The sequence below is a fragment of the Caretta caretta genome, chromosome 1, assembly GCF_965140235.1.
Source record: "Caretta caretta isolate rCarCar2 chromosome 1, rCarCar1.hap1, whole genome shotgun sequence".
Taxonomy (NCBI): domain Eukaryota; kingdom Metazoa; phylum Chordata; order Testudines; family Cheloniidae; genus Caretta; species Caretta caretta.
The window spans coordinates 150,014,991-150,038,721 of NC_134206.1; the positions used below are offsets into that span (position 1 = coordinate 150,014,991).

The following is a 23,731-nucleotide window of genomic DNA, read 5'->3' on the forward strand; positions in this document are numbered from 1 at the left end:
CCCCTCCAAAAAACCACACATTAATATTACCAGCAGGAGAGTGAGTTTGTGTGTGTGGTTTTTGGAGGGGAGTGGGGGGGGTGAGAAAATCTGGATTTGTGCTGGAAATGGCCCACCTTGATTATCATACACCTTTTAAAGAGAGTGGTCACTTTGGATGGGCTATTACCAGCAGGAGAGAGAGTTTGTGGGGGGGGGGGGGCGGAGGGTGAGAAAACCTGGATTTGTGCTGGAAAGGGCCCAACTTGATGATCACTTTAGATAAGCTATTACCAGCAGGAGAGTGGGGTGGGAGGAGCTATTGTTTCATGGTCTCTGTGTATATATAAAAAGAAAAGGAGTACTTGTGGCACCTTAGAGACTAACCAATTTATTTGAGCATGAGCTTTCGTGAGCTACAGCTCACTTCATCAGATATATACCGTGGAAACTGCAGCAGACTTTATATACACACAGAGAATATGAAACAATACCTCCTCCCACCCCACTGTCCTGCTGGTAATAGCTTATCTAAAGTGATCAACAGGTGGGCCATTTCCAGCACAAATCCAGGTTTTCTCACCCTCCACCCCCACACACAAATTCACTCTCCTGCTGGTGCTAGCCCATCCAAAGTGACAACTCTTTACATAATCAAGTCGGGCTATTTCCTGCATAGATCCAGGTTCTCTCACATCCCCCCCACCCCCATACACACACAAACTCACTCTCCTGCTGGTAATAGCTCATCTAAACTGACCACTCTCCAAGTTTAAATCCAAGTTAAACCAGAACATCTGGGGGAGGGCGGGGGGAGGTAGGAAAAAAACAAGAGGAAACAGGCTACCTTGCATAATGACTTAGCCACTCCCAGTCTCTATTTAAGCCTAAATTAATAGTATCCAATTTGCAAATGAATTCCAATTCAGCAGTTTCTTGCTGGAGTCTGGATTTGAAGTTTTTTTGTTTTAAGATAGCGACCTTCATGTCTGTGATTGCGTGACCAGAGAGATTGAAGTGTTCTCCGACTGGTTTATGAATGTTATAATTCTTGACATCTGATTTGTGTCCATTTATTCTTTTACGTAGAGACTGTCCAGTTTGACCAATGTACATGGCAGAGGGGCATTGCTGGCACATGATGGCATATATCACATTGGTGGATGTGCAGGTGAACGAGCCTCTGATAGTGTGGCTGATGTTCTTAGGCCCTGTGATGGTGTCCCCTGAATAGATATGTGGGCACAATTGGCAACGGGCTTTGTTGCAAGGATAAGTTCCTGGGTTAGTGGTTCTGTTGTGTGGTATGTGGTTGTTGGTGAGTATTTGCTTCAGGTTGCGGGGCTGTCTGTAGGCAAGGACTGGCCTGTCTCCCAAGACTTGTGAGAGTGTTGGGTCATCCTTTAGGATAGGTTGTAGATCCTTAATAATGCGTTGGAGGGGTTTTAGTTGGGGGCTGAAGGTGACCGCTAGTGGCGTTCTGTTATTTTCTTTGTTAGGCCTGTCCTGTAGTAGGTAACTTCTGGAACTCTTCTGGCTCTATCAATCTGTTTCTTTACTTCTGCAGGTGGGTATTGTAGTTGTAAGAAAGCTTGACAGAGATCTTGTAGGTGTTTGTCTCTGTCTGAGGGGTTGGAGCAAATGCGGTTGTATCGCAGAGCTTGGCTGTAGACGATGGATCGTGTGGTGTGGTCAGGGTGAAAGCTGGAGGCATGCAGGTAAGAATAGCGGTCAGTAGGTTTCCAGTATAGGGTGGTGTTTATGTGGCCATTGTTTATTAGCACTGTAGTGTCCAGGAAGTGGATCTCTTGTGTGGACTGGACCAGGCTGAGGTTGGTGGTGGGATGGAAATTGTTGAAATCATGGTGGAATTCCTCAAGGGCTTCTTTTCCATGGGTCCAGATGATGAAGATGTCATCAATATAGCGCAAGTAGAGTAGGGGCTTTAGGGGACGAGAGCGGAGGAAGCGTTGTTCTAAATCAGCCATAAAAATGTTGGCATACTGTGGGGCCATGCGGGTACCCATAGCAGTGCCGCTGATCTGAAGGTATACATTGTCCCCAAATGTGAAATAGTTATGGGTAAGGACAAAGTCACAAAGTTCAGCCACCAGGTTAGCCGTGACATTATCGGGGATAGTGTTCTTGACGGCTTGTAGAGTTCCCAGAAGTTACCTACTACAGGACAGGCCTAACAAAGAAAATAACAGAACGCCACTAGCCGTCACCTTCAGCCCCCAACTAAAACCCCTCCAACGCATTATTAAGGATCTACAACCTATCCTAAAGGATGACCCAACACTCTCACAAGTCTTGGGAGACAGGCCAGTCCTTGCCTACAGACAGCCCCGCAACCTGAAGCAAATACTCACCAACAACCACATACCACACAACAGAACCACTAACCCAGGAACTTATCCTTGCAACAAAGCCCGTTGCCAATTGTGCCCACATATCTATTCAGGGGACACCATCACAGGGCCTAAGAACATCAGCCACACTATCAGAGGCTCGTTCACCTGCACATCCACCAATGTGATATATGCCATCATGTGCCAGCAATGCCCCTCTGCCATGTACATTGGTCAAACTGGACAGTCTCTACGTAAAAGAATAAATCAGATGTCAAGAATTATAACATTCATAAACCAGTCGGAGAACACTTCAATCTCTCTGGTCACGCAATCACAGACATGAAGGTCGCTATCTTAAAACAAAAAAACTTCAAATCCAGACTCCAGCGAGAAACTGCTGAATTGGAATTCATTTGCAAATTGGATACTATTAATTTAGGCTTAAATAGAGACTGGGAGTGGCTTAGTCATTATGCAAGGTAGCCTGTTTCCTCTTGTTTTTTCCTACCCCCCCCCCAGATGTTCTGGTTTAACTTGGATTTAAACTTGGAGAGTGGTCAGTTTAGATGAGCTATTACCAGCAGGAGAGTGAGTTTGTGTGTGTATGGGGGTGAGGGGGATGTGAGAAAACCTGGATCTATGCAGGAAATAGCCCGACTTGATTATGTAAAGAGTTGTCACTTTGGATGGGCTAGCACCAGCAGGAGAGTGAATTTGTGTGTGGGGGGGTGGAGGGTGAGAAAACCTGGATTTGTGCTGGAAATGGCCCACCTGTTGATCACTTTAGATAAGCTATTACCAGCAGGACAGTGGGGTGGGAGGAGGTATTGTTTCATATTCTCTGTGTGTATATAAAGTCTGCTGCAGTTTCCACGGTATGCATCTGATGAAGTGAGCTGTAGCTCACGAAAGCTCATGCTCAAATAAATTGGTTAGTCTCTAGGGTGCCACAAGTACTCCTTTTCTTTTTGCGAATACAGACTAACACGACTGTTCCTCTGAAACCTGTGTATATATAATGTCTTCTGCAGTTTCCACAGTATGCATCCGATGAAGTGAACTGTCGCTCATGAAAGCTCATGCTCAAATAAATTGGTTAGTCTCTAAGGTGCCACAAGTACTCCTTTTCTTTCTACAAGAACTTACGTAGCAGAATTCATTTTCACAGAGTGGCTACTGCACCTGGAAATCTCTCACACATTTTTATTCAATTTGGTGGGCTGGTGATTGACCTCTCTTATGTGGAAAGAGTAAATAAAACATGTTCTGTAGCCTCAGGACCCAGAATGTGAGGTGGTGAATTCTCTCTTGCAAAGCTGGGCAAGGTCCCTGCTATAGGTCTTCCCACTCTTCCGCAGGACAATACAAAAGATAGGAACAAGAATGACACGTGGAGGATAGGTCAATGGCTATTAGCCAAAATGGTCAGGGATGTAATCCCTTGCTCTGGATATCCCTAGCCTCTGATGGCCAGAAGCTGGGAACGGATCACTCTTTATTCACTCTGAAGCACCTGGCATTCACCAGTCAGAAGGCAGGATACTGGACTAGATGAACCATTGGACTGACTCAGTGTGGCCATTCTTATATTCTTAAGGATTACTGTTCATGCCTTTCTGGCTGAAGAGGCTTTGGCTCTGAGGTTTGAGTAACCAAAAATTGGATCTTCCATTGTCTCTTCCCTCACAGAGGAGGTCTGCTATTGCAAGCTCAATCTTCCATCCAAGACAAAGACAGGTTTAAAATGAATACTTTGATGAAGTGATCATAGCTTTCACGGACCCCAAAAGAGAAGCCAACAGATATGACTTACTCTACAGGCTGGTGCCAAATCTACACCAAATCATGTTAAAAAAAGTGGGGGGAGTTCATATGCAGCAGCACTGATGCAGATTTTGTTGTACAACAAAATAAAGGACTCAGGCAGTCAGCACAGAGGTGGTTGATCTCCTGCCTGCTGAAGACCAGAGCTCCTTAGAGCTGCATAGGGGCTCCACTTAGGAAAGGAGTAGATCTGGTAGATTCCCATTATATACAATCACCAATCATTTTTCCTCATGAGATGATAGCATAGTATCTGCAGGAGTTACGTAAGCTCCAATAACAGCTTCAGAAGTCCTATAGTGTGAGGCAACACAGGCAAAGGGGGGAAAAATTACTCTCCCCAGTGGATCTCCTCAGTGTACAATCAGTTCACATGCACAGTGCATTGACAACAGGATTTAATTCAACTCAGAATTGTTATGGAAGACAACAAACAGTGACCGTCTAATGCTATCTCTAAATAATCTTTTTTTCAGGGCATAACCATACTTAAAGGAAAGTCAATGGTTTATTTCAGGGATGAGATTCAGCACACAGGCTGACCTAAATTCTGACATATTAAGTTTAAATAAATGTTTAGTCAAGCATTTATCTTTCCTTGTGTCTCGGATCCTAGCTAAATACCAGCCATCTTTTGGTGCATAGAATCTCTTCCTCCTATTCCACTTGAAATCCAGACTTCATTCTCCAAGCAATGATTCTAGCTGATTGATTACCTGTCTGATTAAAAATAAAGTCCAATACCACCATATTTCAGCCAAAATGAAATGCAGCAGTCTGACGTTACCTCCATGAAATAAAAATAGCCCAACTAATAATAATATTTTAGCAGATTTTCTTTAAAAAAAAGCTCTATTAACCCCAGAGTAATGACCATACTTAGCACAAGGATACATTTAACCCAACAGATCAAGTTATCTATGGACTTAATAATAAAATTAAATTAACCTTTAACTATTTCTGAAACTGTCTCAGTTATTAAAGATAAAAGGAGCTGATAGACTCTGCTGAATTTTTATAGGCAGATATCCTCCATTTTAGAATTTTAATTAGCAATAAATATTACATTTATAAAAGGTTATCTTCCATACTCCTGTGTTGCCCGTAAATTATAAATTTACTCCTAACATTCTCCAAAAAAATGTATAGTCCAGTTTTATTGATAAATGTTGTCAAGTTTAAAGGGTTCTTTGATTAATCTAATTAACTTTAATAAAAAAAAGCACTACACATTAATACATATATTATGAAATTATTGTGAAACATCCGCACCCCCAATTTTGTGGAAAATGGGATCCACATCCAATTCTGAACATTATAGCATGGCTGGGTTTTTTTTTCCTGGTATTGAGTGTCCAAGAACTGTAGACAATATTAGGCATCTTCATTAATTATCTGGAAGAGGTAAAGACCATGACTATTATAACTAGCACTCTTAATTTTGTCTGGCATACTAAATTAGGAGGTCTAGTAAATTCCAGTGAGGAGAGAGAATACACAGATGATTAAAGAGGTTCGAGATATGGGTAGGAAATAACAGGATTCAACCTGGATAAATGTTTTGAAACATTCATGGGAGGGATTTCTTTGGGAAACATTCGTGCTAGAACACACAGTCATTAACAACGGACAGAAAAGTATACATGAGCTTGCATTGTGATACGATTTATTCTGGCATGCTTGTACAGTGATATGTCACAGAACAGAATGATACCTAGCAAATAGCATACTGAGTCAATCCAACAGGAGAAAAAATATTTACAATACAAAAACATTTAGTGAATTCAGAAAAGAGCAATAAAGCAAGATGGAGAATTTTGATAAGTCTACAAGTATTTGAAAGGAGTACGCAGCAGGGGAAGTCTGATTGTTTAAGGTGGACCAAGAGATTATCTCTAGGCGTAACGTGATGAAATTAAGCAAGGGAAAATTTAGAATGAATATGAGGTGGAATTTTCCGATGTTGAGCTAAATAGCCCTCTTTTGTAAAAGTCCCCATTGGAGAAGGTCAGGAAGGAAGAAAAGCCCACTGTGTTCTCATTGCAGCAGTTCTCCCACATATTTCCATTTGAAAGGGAGAGAGAGTTCTCACACCTTTCAAAGTAGAGGTTCAGGCCGCCGAATGTACAAATCTCAGGAGATTCCCTGGAGGAAAGGGCCATGTGTTCAGGGGTCCTGTACCTCAGCATCTACCCAAAAACTACCCGCTCCACTATGTTTCCAGAGTAGGCATGCTACCACCAACTCTCCCGGCCTGGCTCCAGTGTAAAAATGCTACCCTTGCTGAACTCCCATCTCCATCAATTAAGAGGATTGCTACATTCTGGAGTAGCATTTAACAGTTAATGCAGCCTGAGGCATAGAGGAGAATTCTCCAATTCTGATCCCTAAGTCATCACAACGAAGCTTCTATGTTCAAATTTCCTATTCTCTTCATCCCTCATATTCTTAATCTGGGAACAGTTATATGATGGATAGCACATTTAGACCTGGGCGCCGTGGGATGGAAATAATATTAACACTATTCACAATTGTCTTAGGTTAGATTTTATAACTAGAATACAACACAACTCAAATTTCATAGGCTGCATGTTTAAGTCTGGCAGTCAAAACAGAAAAGAAGTCAAAAGTTTAAAATATGCACATGTGCACATAAATGTCCCCAGTGCCCATTATTAGTTCTATCATGCAAATGCCTGAAAATAGAACTAAAAAATGGCAGTTAACTGTACATATGCAAATACACTAAAGGTATTATCCTAATCATTTCCCAACTTCTATTCTTACAGTACGAGATACTTTATGGATGCTCTCATCATTATGGTCCTTATATATTTTGTTTTAATTCATTTCTTGTTTCACTAGTTTTATGCATTTGGTCATATTGAATCATTTGCAGAGATACACACTTTAGTTAGATTTTTTATTATTTGTGCTACTGTATTAATGCTAAGAATTGTTTAATCATTACTAAAAAGAACACAAGTTCATGATATGAATATATTATATATGCTTCCTTTTCTTATGCACTTTTTACCTTTTTACTCTTGAAGAATTGTGTATTTATTACAATAATAAATATAAATTGAAAAACTGAACAGCATACTAGGAAATATATAGCAGGAAACAATCATGCACTTGCAGGAGAGGAGATTATATAATGTGATCAAAGACGACATTTTCCATCTCTCATTTTTGTAATTATCTCACAAAGGGTCTCTAATGACTTTTCTGATTCAACCTCATGGACTCTTCCATTCTCCTTGACCGTTTTAACTTTCAATATTACTGATCACTTCCCTTCTCATGGACAACCAGGCACTCCCCCTCTATATACTGTGTCTGCAAACTGAATGATCTTCCAGTCCCAAAATGACAGACCTCCACCCTCTTCTCCTACATGACCCACTTCATCCATGCCTAAAAGCTCTCATTGCCCAGTGGCCTCTTGACCTCCATTTCACAGAGGACAGGAGAATTAGTCCAGGACAAGTATAAATAAAAATCCCTCTGAAGGCCTCAATCATGCAACTCTTTCCATATAGCCACACTGCTGTTCCTGCCTGGAGACCAACTGACTGCAGTGGAGCTGCACGCAGGTGCAGTGTTGCACCAGTATGCAAAGATCCCGATCCAGGAAATCATTTAAGCACATGCTTAACTTTAAAGATGAAATGAGTATATTGAATTCAGTTCACAGCTTCATACATTTTAAGGCCGGAAGGGACCATTGTGACCTTCGCCAAAATGTTTCCGAGAGCATATCCTTTAGAAAAACACCCTGTCTTGGCATAAAAATTGCCAGTGATAAAAGATCCACCACAACCTTTGGTAAATTGTTCCACCATTATAAATATTACACTTTATTTGCAGTCTGAGTTTCTCTAGTTTCAAATTTCAGCCATCAGATCACGTTAGACTGAAGAGCCTGGTGTTAAATAGGACTGTTCATGTGCTAAGCATGTCCCTGGATCATGGCTTAATGCAGGATCATGGTGGAAAGAGGGTGAAAATTTACATCTCCCAGTGCTTCTTACCTTATTTGTATCAATTTCATGGGGCGAAATTCATCCTTGTGCAGACAGTCAACACATAGCTTATATTTAAGTCACATTTAAGCCGCTTTAGTAGGGCATAGGCCTTGTGGACTCAGTTAAATTTCACCCTTAGAAGATCATCAGGGCATGGAACACTCTTTATATTTGTGTGCATGTCATGGAGCCCGTAGTCCTTCAAGGAGAATATTGCTGAACTTGTAAACTACACCTGGTAGAAGATGCATTAACCAATTAGGGATGGAGCAGCTGAATTCTATAAGAAAACTGCCTGAACAGGATAAGTAGGAATCTACTCAGATAGAAAAGGAGATCCCAGGTGAGAGAAAGGAAGAGAATTCTCTCCCAGCAGGATGCCTGGACCACAGGAAGAAGTGTAGACTTCTGTAGGGAAGGAGCCCTGAGTTAAGGCTTGGAGATAACTGTGGGAGTCCAAAGAAAGACTGTCAAAACCCTGGAGAAAGAGACAGTAGGGGACCTCTACTTATTAGCTTGGGAAAAAGACCTTGTGAGTGCCTTTGAAGAGGTTCCACAGTATGGGGTTGGCTGTGGCTGGAGACTTGAACCACAGGAGTAGAGCTAACTGTTGTGGTGGGCCCATGGAACAAGGGGATCATGCATCCAGGGAAGCAGTCCTGGGATTGGTGTTCCAGAAGTGAAACAATGAACAGAAAAGATTCATAGGGAGTGGGGTAGGCTGCTGTGGGGGACCCGTGAGTTACAAGGAACAAATACATAAAAGTAAATAAAAGAGTCCAGCAGGCAAAAGTCTGTAGAGTCAGCACTCTGATAAAAATGAGAAAACTGAGTTGAGACCAGGAGGGATGAAGGACCTTTTGTTTATTCCAACTGGGACACTGGAGTACCCTGGAAAGGGTTTGACCTTCATGTGACTTGGCTGGAATGCTGAGCCACAGATGACATAGTGAGAGGCAGATAGCCTGTAGGAGGCACTGGAGCAGAAGATACTGCCAACATTATGTATTGATGAAAGGGGGTACTCTAAGGGGATGCACACCCGACAACAGCACAATACCGCTGAGCACACCGAATACATACATTAATATTTCTAATGGTAATTCAGAATATTTTTATATTCTTGCACCAGTAAGTGGTCGTTCATTTTTGATCTATAATACAGTAATTCCTTTGTTACTCCGACATACGGATATAATATACAGTAACTTTTGTTTCTAGGAACTCAGTGAATGCAGTGAGAAAGACAACACAGTCCACTTCTTTTGACCTTTCGGATTTCATGTCTTTTCAGATCTTTGCTCTTGGAATTTCTTTAATATATTTTCATTGGACCAGAGTATTTTCTCTGTATATTTTGAGACCAGCTACTCCACGTACACTTTATTAAACTGGAAACGATTTAACAGGCAACATGTGAAATCAAGTATATAAAGTTCAAAGAGGGGACCCAATTTGTGGGAGGTCAGGTCTCCAATACAGAGCTATGTGTATCACTTAGTAGAGTGCACACCGGCAAACACTGTGTGTTTTAATACAGCTAAATGTAAATGTATACATCTAGGAACAAAGAACGTGGACCATACTTACATGACGGGGGACTCTCTATCCTGGGAAGCAGAGACTAAGATTTGAGGGTGATGATGGATAATCAGCAAAACATGAACTCCCAGTGCGACACACTGGCCAAAAGACCTAATGTGATCCTCAGATGCATGAACAGAATCTCAAGAAGGAGTTGAGAGGCTATTTTATCTTTGTATTTGGCACTGGTATGACTGCTCCTGGCTTACTGTGTCTAGTTCTGATGCCCACAATTCAAGAAGAATGTTGATAACTTAGAGAAGATTCAGAGAAGAGCCACAAGAATGATTAAAAGGATTAGAAAATATTCTTTACAGTGCTAGACTCAAAGAGCCCAGTTTAGTTAGCTTAACAAAGAGAAGACAAAGGGATGACTTGATTACAGTGTATAAGTACCTTCATGGGGAAGAAATATTTAACAATAGGCTCTTAAATCTAGCAGAGAAAGGCATAACATGACACATGGCTGGAAACTGAAGCTAGACAAATTCAGACTGGAAATAAGCCATGCATTTTAAACAGTGAGAGAAATTAACCATTGGAACAATTTATCAAGGGTCGGGATGGAGTCGTCATCACTGACAATTTTTAAATCAATAGTCTTAAGTTTTTTTCTAAAATACAGGTTATAGGAATAATTTTTGGAATGTTCTGTGTCCTCTGCTATATAGGAGGTGAGCATAGATGATCACAGTGGTCTCTCCTGGACTTGAAATCTATAAATATATATGTAAACATATTATTTGTTTTAGGACTATAGAACAGTTCAATCTATTCATTTGACAGGTATGTGTTTTATGGACGTTTCCCTTTCAGTTCACATAATTTTTTTTTTAAAGTGCCTGATCCTGTGACTGTTCCCTATGCATACCTGTCATAAATATAAAGGGAAGAGTAAACCCCTTTGAAATCCCTCCTGGCCAGGGGAAAGCTCCTCTCACCTGTAAAGGGTTAAGAAGCTAAAGGTAACCTCGCTGGCACCTGACCAAAATGACCAATGAGGAGACAAGATACTTCCAAAAGCTGGGAGGAGGGAGAGAAACAAAGGGTCTGTGTCTGTCTGTATTCTGCTTCTTGCCAGGGACAGAACAGGAATGGAGTCTTAGAACTTTTAGTAAGTAATCTAGCTAGGTATGTGTTAGATTATGATTTCTTTAAATGGCTGAGAAAAGCATTGTGCTGAATAGAATAACTATTTCTGTCTGTGTATCTTTTTTGTAACTTAAGGTTTTGCCTAGAGGGGTTCTCTATGTTTTGGAATCTAATTACCCTGTAAGATATCTACCATCCTGATTTTACAGGGGGGATTTCTTTATTTCTATTTCCTTCTATTTATTATTAAAAGTCTTCTTGTAAAAAACTGAATGCTTTTTCATTGTTCTCAGATCCAAGGGTTTGGGTCTGTGGTCACCTATGCAAATTGGTGAGGCTTTTTATCCAACATTTCCCAGGAGAGTGGGGGTGCAAGTGTTGGGAGGATTGTTCATGGTTCTTAAGATCCAAGGGTCTGGGTCTGTAGTCACCTAGACAAATTGGTGAGGCTTTTTACCAAACCTTGTCCAGGAAGTGGGGTGCAAGGTTTTGGGAAGTATTTTGGGGGGAAAGACGCGTCCAAACAGCTCTTCCCCAGTAACCAGTATTAGTTTGGTGGTGGTAGCGGCCATTCCAAGGATAACGGGTGTAATATTTTGTACCTGGGGGAAGTTTTGACCTAAGCTGGTAAAGATAAGCTTAGGAGGTTTTTCATGCAGGTCCCCACATCTGTACCCTAGAGTTCAGAGTGGGGAGGAACCTTGACAATACCTATTACATTCAGTGGGAGATTAATTGTGCTGTATGATGACAGGAACAAATATAAATAGTTACTTATTAATGTGAGCTCCAGTGTGCTACTCAAACAATTTACAAAAGGGTTTTCTGCCCCACACATATTACTGCTTAATTTTTTTTAAGTGACATTTTCTATTCCATTCCTAGTCGATACATTGGGTATGACAACTACTTCTTCGTGACAGGAAAGTGCTAGAGAAAGTCAAGAAGAGAAGACGTGCTATGCCTTAGTTGTAATCCATTCTCATCCACAGAGGATGTCTGAAAACTATCACAACAAAGCATATTAATATATTTAAAGACCCACACTTACTATATGTGAGAATGGGTGAGAATATTCCCCCATCTTCAATATCCCATTTTGCTAAAACAGATCATAAGCTTCAATAAGGTCCCATTTACCTTGTATTCTGTTCACTTTTTAACTTTTCATTGGCTGAAGCTGGAGCAAACATCAGTGAAACAGGCAGCAGAGTCTTGCAGGAAAACTTAAAGGTGAGGATATAAAACATTCAGGGAAGCTCAAACTGAAACAATATGTAATTTCATGGGGCACTTCCTTATAGCCATCATTCTTGTTACCAATACATTGCCTATTGACTCCTTTACCAACAATTTGGTGTCTTCTAAAACAATTTGCATGCATCTTTGTTCATATCATAACAATGAAGTCATATTTTCAATTCCAAATCTCTGTTTCTATAGCTAAATGATATTATGATTGAAATACAACACTGCACTTGGGGAAACATCACCACAGTTTCAATATTTTCAGATATCTCCACATGCTTTGTAAGGACCTTAAACATTTCAATACTCAGGGATATTAGTTAACTATATTAATTGATGATTCTTCTTTGTGGCATATTCACACAAAATAGGTCATTAAGTCATAGTTTATTCAAATGCTTTCCTGCTACTCAGAAGCAATCATAAAAACTAACATGAAAGCGTCCTTAAAAGTAATCAAAAGCAAAAGTGGATGGTAAACTTTACTGAGAAATACAATGATCAGCCTGACAAAATTAAGCAGCCGCATGGTGAAGTTATCACAAATTCTTTTTCTTTGCAAGTTAAGCAAATACAAGAAAAGCAGGGAAAAATAGAGCATCCGTTACAGCCTGAAGTTTCATTTAAAAACACTTCCTTTTCCACATAGTATGAGTAGATTTATCATCACCTCTTTGACCTGTGAGCTATTTAATTATGTATAAACTACTTCACAGTCAATAATTTACAGGTTTTAATAGAAATATTAAGTGACTTGAAGGGTATTGCATTAGTAAGAAGCTGTCAAAAACAGGACCTTCATCTTATCAGTAGGATCTTTTAAAACAAAAAGTGTGTTTTAATTTTCTAGAAAAGCAATTATGAAAGAAGTTTTAACATATATCACAATGGAGTTACAGATTAAACACATACAAATTCAGCATTCCAAGTGGGTATTACAAATCCACCCATATTAGATAAAATGGCTATCACTGTAGTTATAGCTTGCCCTCAAAAATAATGGTAAAATACAGGTATATGGCTATGCACATTCAATACCACCTAGTCTCATTTTCAAAATTGTGTTAGGTACTGAAGACAGATTGCTATTCCATTTCCTTCACTCAGACTGCAATATGTAGCAGCATAAAGAAAAAGAGCAATTAGAATTGTGCTTATAAGTGAAGTATGGCTTTTGTAATGTTATACCACTTCCACTGGTTGTCATGTTTCCACAGCAATGAATGCTTATAGATTAGTAAAATCAATGTGTTAGGACATGAAACAGTGTTGTGGGGAATAATTCAAACCCTGCTCTTGTATATATTTTAAAGGGCATATTTAGGTGTATACACTTAAACATTTTCATTAGGAGTTGTTAAAAAGCCTTTTCTATTCAAGACAGTTCCATCTAGATTAATATTTTGTCTCTGGTTGCTGTGACATGGCCATTTTGGAAATTGTGTTAGAGTGACCCACAATATGCAGAAACCATCATTTCTAATAGAAACAGCAATCACCTAGGAGACCATTCAAGTTGGCCAAATGCAGAATATCCTGATAACCTTGATGATAAATGTCAATATTCCATGCAATCTTCATCCATTTGGTAGGCAGTGCTGAGGTAGCCTCAAAACAACTGAAATGTGGGTTCACTATAGATGCGGATATGAAATGCCTAGATCTTTTGAGTCTAGCAACATTACACTGTACTTCTTGCTGGGATGGAAATACCAAGAAAACAGTATGGCCAGAACCCAAATACGCAAAATACAAAAAAATAATTGTGTGGGAACTTTTTGAGTCTCAGAAAAGGAGTGACTTTGCTTCACTTCATACTTTGCATGAAGGCTGAAGGTAGGTTTTTTGTTTTTTTAAATTACCTAGACTTAAGAATGGTAAGAATCCATGAATTAGCATATGCATGTTTACTGTACTTATTGCATTAAATTTGAAAAAAAAAAATTAAAAAGTTCAGCGGTATCTCAAAATTACCTTGAAAACCAGTCCCATCACTCTCCTTTTCCCTTACCAAAGATATCCCTAAAAAACACGACTTGAAAACCATGGTACATTCTTTTGGACATGCCATTGGTCATCTTATAAATCTATTTTTAAATATTAATAGTGAAAAATTTAATTAACCTGGCAACTGGATGACTCAGAGCTTTGACAACAGGAATGGAGGCTCCTCCAGATCTACTTTTATTGCCCGCTTGCGTGTCAGACTTCAGAAACCATTCTAATTTCCCAACAACTGATAGTGACCTACCAACAGCGGAAAAGCCAGTCAGACTCTGATGAGCTTAAAACCAAGAGATACTAAAAGTATATGGTTGAACAGACAGAGCCCAATAATAATGTTCTACAACCAGTAACTTTATTGCTGTGAATTCTACAACTTTTACTTTTATAGACACTTTATCTAGATCTATTTTGAAATTTGGAACCACAAAGGGGAATGAAGGGAAAACCCATTTCCTTCCTTAAAATATATATAATAAAATAATAATAATAATAATAATATAATCACAAAGATACAAATTTTTCTTGTGCTGATGTAGCAGAAATTCCCAGGTTCTACCAAGCAGCCTTCCTGAATGCTATCAGTAGTACAAACTGCAACCGCTGTCTGATATCTCATCTGAAAAATATCAACAATGTCCTCTGAACACATTTCCATGCCTTATAGTATTCAAGGAGACAACTGTCTTTCCACAGTATATTCCCTTGATGGGTATCCTGTATGGGATTGAGCTCTAGAAGATAAGTGAGAAAACTACTTATATCAGTACTGGGTACATATAGTACAGGAAGAGCGGGCTGATTTACTTATGAAATATTGGGTAGAGATTTTTTTTCCTCCCTTCATTGAGCTATAGATAGAAATTTTATGTGATAAATGCATATAAAGCAATTCGTTTGTGTAGAATCTAGTACTGTGATATAGCAGCACACAGAATCAAGATCAAACAGAAAAAGCTATCAAAGGAAAAACTCATTGTGTCTCATTATCACCTAATAAAGGTTCAAAGACTCATAACACCACTGCAAACTAGGGAGAAAACCACTGAAGACATGAACAGATTAAATGATGAAGTTGTATGAGATTGCATAGTAAACCATTAGGAAAGTGAACAGTTATTTAGTCCAAAGACAACTGCACAGATATTGTTGTAGGACTAATACAAGTAGGCTCAATCCCAGCAGGCACAAGTTCATTAAAGAAAAGAACCATATTTGTTTATTGCTAGAGGGGAGCACACAAACAGCAACACAAGCATCAGGAGGTGAAATGCCACATTCACTCAGAATCAGTTCCTGAACCAGGAGGAGTCAAATTTTTATGGGAAGAGCTGCATCCTCTGAAGATGACAACCTACATGGATTTTTTTTTTCATTTTTCTACTAAATCCTTGGTGACAAGAACTCATCTAAAATCAACACACTATACAGGAAGGGTATTTCCCCTGTCCTACTTAATGCTATGTCTAAAGGCAAGATATGATGTTCCGAGTCAACAAGTCATTGTTTAAACATTTTTAGCACCATATTAAACTGAATAGTAAAACACAAGTTAAAGTAAGCAAGATCAATAGAACCATAGGGGCATTTTGGTAAAATACTGAAAAGTTTATCATCCTCCCCCCATCCAAAACTGCAAAAGAAATAATATGAAAACCACTGTACTTCACAGGACACCCATTTTATTTATTGGGTTAGCCTGACTACTTATGATGAGTATGTATGAAGAAGCAAGTGAAATATCTGAGTCCAGAAATATTATGCAAGTAGTACCAATTAAATATCAAATTCTGTTAAGTATTAACATATTTGCTGTATATTTATGGTATACTATATTTGGGTGCTTGTTCATAAAAAAAACAACAACAACAAAACAATATGGTTAAAAGTAGTAAAACTATTAATAATTACAGCTATTGAGAAATCATAGGTAAAATAATCCTTTTGCAGTTACACCACTATTTAAATTAGTTAAGGAATGCCAGAATCCCTCAGTTATCAGCAAAAAAGTATGAAAAACAGAAGCTTTGTGTGCATCTCAGCCATCTCCAATTACCGTGTTCTGTAGTAATATTTTTATGTAAATATAATTTCTATATGCTGTACCTATTTAAGTTTTAAAATGAATTGCTGAATTTAAATGACAAGATAGTCATAATCTGTATTTCCATCATATTTCAGGTAAAATTTATTATCATCGGATATTCACAAAATCTGAATGGTGAGGAGTAGGTGCCAGGAAAAAAAAATCAATATATTTTTCACTGATGGAATCTCAAAGGATAGTATGAAGCCTTTAAATATCTTAGCCTCATAATCATAAATCTCTTGCAATAGAAGGTCACTGTGAATCAAACAGTCGCACTTAATCAAGTAGCAAAACCCAAAAGGTGTGTTTGATAAAGTGATTTTGTTCACAAAAGAAATACTTAAAAAGGCAGAAGATGCACAGAAAGAGACCTTAATAGTAGATGCATAATCTTGTGCACTATATTCTATGATGCATAAATTACCAATACAATTAACTGTTGGTAATGCATGTTTTATTGCAGAAATTTAACAAACCAACTTATAGAATTGCCTGCTTTAAAACACACTTCTACTATAACAAATTATTTATTACTTAAAGCAACCCCATCACACTAATCACCAATAAAATGGAAAAGTATGTATGACAACCACCTGTATACATGGGAACTAAAAATATTGAGAGTATAATTTCTGTGTAACCAGATTGTAAAATCCAGCCTGACGAATACAAATGCACTTCTGTGTTTTTAGAATAGGCTTTGGCAGGCCCTGCTTAGCTCAACTATTGCTTGAATTTTACATCACCCCACAACAGGTATTTGAATTTTTTTTTTTTTAAAAAAAGAAGCTGTTTAATAGCAACCCATGGGCACATTATACAACGGCACAATCCAAAAAATGTCTGCCCCATGAAGATACTCAAACATACATACTCCTCCTACTGTTTCAAGCCAGTCACCATTAGCATCAAAATACTGTAGAAACATAGGCCAATACTTTAAAAGGTGGGTGGGTCTAAAGTCTGAATCCGTATTTAGGCCAGATTTTCAAAGGTGCTGAACACCTGCAGCACCTCCTATGGACAATAAGAGCTGTAGGTTCTCAGAACCTTGGGCCGGGGGTGGTGGGAGAGAAATCAGCCCACTTATTTAGGTAGCTAACTTCAAGTGCACACATTTGAAAATTCTGGCCAATCTGAATGTTTTGACCTAAATCCTTTAGTTCTGGGGAGTTTATATTATATTATTTTAATTGAGAGAGAACTTAATCTTGAATTTATGCTACTTCTGAAAACATTAACTCCTGGTACAAAGAGGTCAAATTCATTTTCAATCACATACACAAAGAGTTGATGTTTAGCTACAAACTAGTGCATGATTGCCACTAACCTTCAGGATCAAGGAGTTTCTCAATACCCAAGTGCCGTTTGGCAGTGTTGAAGGCATGGTCTAACCGTTTTACAGCTGACTGTTGGCAAGCCACACTGTTCCAATCAAACAGATCTGGCCTAAGGGGGGGGGGGGGGGGGGGAGGGGAGGAGAAGGAGAAAAAAAGAAAAGCACAATTATCACTCAATTTTTATTTCCCTGTGACATTTAATTTAATTCTAGATTTTGATGGTTTCCGACAACAAATTTTATATAAAAATACATAAATCTCAGCAGAATACAATGATGTAAATTCAACCAAACAAGTCAGCTGATCAGTGAAGCAGTAGAGCACAATTTAAGTGTTTCATAAACAGAGGCAGAACCACTAAGATTGAATTACAGTTTAGATATACAATCTACGGCCTTGTATGATCACTTGTAGCATTTACAATATAAATATTTTTAATACTTTGCTAGCCTTGATACTTCAAGTAAGAGGTATCCATGGAAATCTGAATTTCTTATCAGGCACACTAGAAAAGAAAGTTTAACCTGTTATACTGAAGTTTAATCACTGTGCATATAATATGGAGAAACACAACACAATTACATTATTTATGACCTGTATATATACACAATGTTCTAAAATCAAAGAGTTTAAATACAGAATTTTACTTTGGAATAAATCAGAAAGGCTATCTGCTAAAGTTAAAAGCCTGTGAGTGGGGTTGGCATACGTAATTGTGTTATTTAATAAATAAAGGGAAATTTCAATTTCAAAAAGTCTCTCCAGTTAGAATCCTTCTGAAGGCAAAGCAGTAGGCTATGTTTTAGTGAAACAAAAATCTATATCCTACTGAAATGGCCTCAGCTAAGCAGAGGCAACGGATACTATTTATTTACTAACAGTTTTACCAATTATTCAGTTACCTATACTCTGATGTTTTTCTGGGTAGGAAAAGGGTGATTTTCATGGTCGCTCAAAAGCAGCACTATAAATTGATAAAACTACTGAACTGTGTGTGTGAGTGAGTGTGTGTATTTAATGTGCCTGTCACTGTATATAATTGACCTGACAATTATACAAATATCAGTAAACAGAAGTCAAATGAGCTCCTAAAGAGACATCTCTCTCCCCAAATATGAGATTTCACCTTGCATACAGTACTGGTTGCTTATCCTTATAAGTTTAAGGATAAGCCTTATGAATTTGCATGATGGCAACAGTAAATTTGGGTGAAACTTGGATGATGGCATCAATGTGGTTACTGTATCAATATACTGACATGGAATTTTTTCATATGTCCACATTTGTAGTCTGAACACTTTAGATCTCTCTACTGTTGTTTTGTACAGGCTTTAATGTTAAAAGTCAATCACATTTACCCAATGCTTTCAGGATCAGGCTCTAAGTACAAAAAAAAGTGTGGAGGCTGAGATCACTACAGTGGCATACACTGAAGGCTGAGGGTTTTGTTGCATGGAGAGAAATTTGCAGCCTACATGCATGTGGTAATCAGTGGTACATATGGGTCAGAATTCTATACTTCACCTTACTTGATGCTTTCTGTGTGTTTCAAAGTTTTCACCACATGAGCAACTGTATGTGTCATTTGGAGCACATTTTAACTGTTACCTAATAAAGTTTGCTTGGGTTAATTAAAAACTAAGTTTATAGGACACTGAATACAGCACTTAAACATGCACTTCCCTAATCAGGTTTCAGAGGGGTAGCTGTGATAATCTGCATCAGCAAAAACAAAAGCTTATGCCCAAATAAATTTATGAGTCTCTAAGGTGCCACAAGGACTCCTCGTTGTTCTTCCCGAATCAGTTAGTTGTAGAAGAGGGATCATTCTTGAATACATACATATTTTTAGGCTAATATAGTATTGTCCGACTTTTAGCTGGGAATCATCTTGAATTCAGAATGATACCCTAGATCTTCAGTTTCATCCATCTTCTGAATGATGGGTGTCCGGAGATTTTGACTATGACGGACCCATGTAAACCAAGACACTGGCATTCTGTCTTCTGTCAGGAAGAATTGTCATAAGACACCAGGAGGATAAGAAGGCCATTGATTTTTGAATGTTTCAGAAAGACTTGTAGCACAAAATCGATCCGTTTGAACTCAAGGGTTGCAGAAAGGAGCATGTACTGGAGAATGACAGTATAGGACTCAGGCTCATCTTCTAAACTAACTGTATAGTTGGCATGTATCTACAGCTACTCTTTTTTTCTAAGGTATTGCATACCTATCAAGTAAAAGAGTACCTCTGAGTACCAAAGGGTTGGAACAAGAACTTAAAATAGGTCACTGACTGGATGATGAATCTTCACTCTCACAGTAGAACATAATGATGTAGAGAGAGAGGATCACCTTATTCTAATGTAAGGGCACCTTACAAAGAACCATCAGCTTTACACTGCAAAATGTAAATCTCATTCACAAAACATGAAGTTTAAAAACAAAAATTGAAAGTAAGGTTAACCTTCAAAAGAGTTCCTCCTACTTCAACAAATATCTCAACTTTCAGCTTTTTTTCCTTTGTCAAAACAGAGTGGCCCCAGCAGCAGAATATGAATGTCAATTTCAAATGTCATCTTTTCAGTATGATGTCTTTTTTAAGACCGCTCATGGTCTATATTCAATGTCTGATGCTGCCAAACACAATCCCACAAGATTGAGGTTAAATAAAAGGGTTTAAAAAGTCTGTTATAACTTATTAAAGTCACAAAAATAAAAAACAAATAGTGGTGCCACTAACAACTATTAACTTAAGCTTAAAATACTTAGTTAAATGGAGAAGAGTTCTTACTCTCAGGAGGAGACTGGTAGATTATTTCTTCATGCTTTTTTTTTTTAAATAATTAAAAATTCTCAACTTTGATCCACTCCCTATGTGCTGTTCAGCTGTTACCTCCTCATAAGAGCCCTTCTCGGATTATCTCAGACATGGAGGAAGTACCAGCAGCCAAGAAGCTGTCAGAGCTCACGAGCACCTCCCTCTCCACAGACTCCAGAGCAGAGACACATTGTTGGTATCAGAAGTGGTTGAATTGTGATGAGCTCCAACTATCCCCAAGCTGTGGTTTGATTCCTATGGGACCAAATGCGGGTGTCATAAATATAAAGGGAAGGGTAAACCCCTTTGAAATCCCTCCTGGCCAGGGGAAAGCTCCTCTCACCTGTAAAGGGTTTAGAAGCTAAAGGTAACCTCGCTGGCACCTGACCAAAATGACCAATGAGGAGACAAGATACTTTCAAAAGCTGGGAGGAGGGAGAGAAACAAAGGGTCTGTGTCTGTCTGTATGCTGCTCTTGCCAGGGACAGAACAGGAATGGAGTCTTAGAACTTTTAGTAAGTAATCTAGCTAGGTATGTGTTAGATTATGATCTCTTTAAATGGCTGAGAAAAGAATTGTGCTGAATAGAATAACTATTTCTGTCTGTGTATCTTTTTTGTAACTTAAGGTTTTTCCTAGAGGGGTTCTCTATGTTTTTTTAATCTAATGACCCTGTAAGATATCTACCATCCTGATTTTACAGGGGGGATTTCTTTATTTCTATTTCCTTCTATTTTTTATTAAAAGTCTTCTTGTAAAAAACTGAATGCTTTTTCATTGTTCTCAGATCCAAGGGTTTGGGTCTGTGGTCACCTATGCAAATTGGTGAGGCTTTTTATCCAACATTTCCCAGGAAAGGGGGGGTGCAAGTGTTGGGAGGATTGTTCATTGTTCTTAAGATCCAAGGGTCTGGGTCTGTAGTCACCTAGGCAAATTGGTGAGGCTTTTTACCAAACCTTGTCCAGGAAGTGGGGTGCAAGGTTTTGGGAAGTATTTTGGGGGGAAAGACGCGTCCAAACAGCTCTTCCCCAGTAACCAGTATTAGTTTGGTGGTGGTAGCGGCCAGTCCAAGGATACGGGTGTAATATTTTGTACCTTGGGGAAGTTTTGACCTAAGCTGGTAAAGATAAGCTTAGGAGGTTTTTCATGCAGGTCCCCACATCTGTACCCTAGAGTTCAGAGTGGGGGAGGAACCTTGACAGCGGGTGAGAAAATTTAGAGCAGACCCCATGCTACCCTAATTTGCTCCAGGGCTCAAGTAGTGCACAGTAACAGGGAGCCATAATTGACTGCCTGATAGACCCATATTTGGGCATGGGAGTGTATCTGACCCAAAGGATCCAACCTGATCCAAAGTGCTGCAGCAAATAAACACTGCTCAGTCACAGTAATGATGTCTTAGGGTTAATCAAGAGCCAAAGCAGATAAAAGGACCAGAGAAATTTCAAATAGTAGAAGCCAAAACAATTACATTAAACTATGAAGATTTTTCAGTGGTAACATCTGTAGCTTCTCATGCAATAACACAAACAAGTTCTGCAAAATATTACATATACAAGGGAATCAGCTGTTAAACCACGGAATGACAATTTGTTTAGATGTTGTTCAATTACATTAGCTATGGCAGGAAGCAGAAGGTATCAAAGACGGTACAGTATTATTCACTGAAAGTGTGACAAGGTTAAGAAAACCCAGCCATTACATTAAGAGGGACATCAAAGCCAGGGATAAGGCCAACTGCAAAAATACCCAAAGCAGCAAGGTATGAGAGGAGTAAACAAAGAAGAGATGTTCACTTCCCAGTAACTATCATTATTTTTCCCTAATGTAACTTTTTCCCAAGTCACAGTCAAACATCTCATACAAATCACAATAAATAGACATTTTCAAGATAAATGCAGAAGCTGAATGTATCTTGGACATCCAGATTTTTCTCTCACAGAGTATCACCCCTATTCCAGGTTTGTCAAGGAGGGCTTAAAAATTAATTCCAAATAACGAACAAATAGGAGTAAACATCACTGATGGAAACAGGAACTAAAAGAAAAAAAAACAAGCAACAAGGGAGAGGGAACAGAGAAAGATATTGGCTCTTCCAGTTTTGGCCTTTTTTCTTTATGCACTGGAGACATGCTCAGGCAAATCAATAAGGTTCTTCCATACGGGCACAGATTAAAATAAAATGTTCACCAGTCAGGGCTGGCTCTAGGCACCAGCAAAACAAGCAGGTGCTTGAGGCGGCACATTTCTAGGGGCGGCATCCCGGTGCCGGCCATGCCGCCCCTAGAAATGGGCCCCCGCCGCCCCAGCTCTGCCTCCGCCTGCTCCCCTGAGTGAGCCGCCGCCACTCCACTTCTCCCCCCTCCCTCCCAGGCTTGCCGCACCAAACAAGTGTTTGGCATGCGGCAAGCCTGGGAGGGAGGGAGGGAGGGAGGGAGGGAGAAACCGAGCAGCGGCCCACTTGGGCGAGCTGGGGTGGGGAGCGGTTCCTCTACCCCCCCCACCCTCACTCCCCTCCGCTCCACCTGTTCCCCTGAACGCGCTGCTTCTCCCTTGCCTGAGAGCAGCGGTGAGGGAACTGCAGGAAGCAATAGCGGGGGGGGGGGGGGGCAATGCCACACACCTGGGGGAGGAGGTGGGGCTGGGGATTTGGGGTGGAGCAAAAAGCGGCGGCGGCAAAAATTTTTTTTGCTTGGGCCGGCAAAAATCCTAGAGCCGGCCCTGTCACCAGTACAAACTGAATCTTCCTGTTGGGTGGGCAGAAGCTACTATACACACAAAACAGTAGAACCTCAGTTATAATCTACCACACCCCTCACCTGGAACCAGGAATATACAGTCAGTTGGCAGCAGAAATCCTCCCTTCCTCCCCCCCCACAAAAAAATCTGTGTTATACATAACTACTAAAATAATATAGGGAAGTTCAAAAAAAAATTGACAAGGTAAGGAAACCGTTTCTGTGCTTCCGCACATTAAACTTTCAAAGCTGTATTAAGCCAATGTTCAGCCGTAAGCTTTTAAAAAGAAAAACCATAACATTTTTCTCAGAGTTACAAACATTTCACAGTTATGAACAACCTCCATTCCTGAGGTGTTCATAACACTGAGGTTCTACTGTGTACGTTTTTGTTCTCTTATCTGAACAGCCAGGTTTTCATTGGCATTCTGACCCTGTCTGCAGCAGGAAATCTATTGCTGGCTAACTGTTTAGGCTCTTCAGGCACACTGATGCCAGGTCTCTAAGTATGGTATCATTTGGTGAGGGGAAAATTAATAGGATATCTTCAGTTCCATAGCAGTTCAAACAAATTAGGAAGTAGCAACTTAAGAAATTTGTGGGTTGCCAAAGGGACTTGTGAGAATA

General features: G+C 39.4%; 1 protein-coding gene across 11 annotated transcripts in view; it reads right to left on the reverse strand.

The window, feature by feature from the left end:
• Window positions 1-23,731, reverse strand: part of DMD (dystrophin) — a 2,122,534-nt gene that overhangs the window by 1,460,973 nt on the left and 637,830 nt on the right. For all 11 annotated transcript variants that reach the window (XM_075132091.1, XM_048863664.2, XM_048863629.2 and 8 more), the window contains exon 7: window positions 17,536-17,654. In XM_075132091.1, the coding sequence (XP_074988192.1) occupies window positions 17,536-17,654 (119 nt within the window). The remainder of the gene's footprint in view (window positions 1-17,535; window positions 17,655-23,731) is intronic.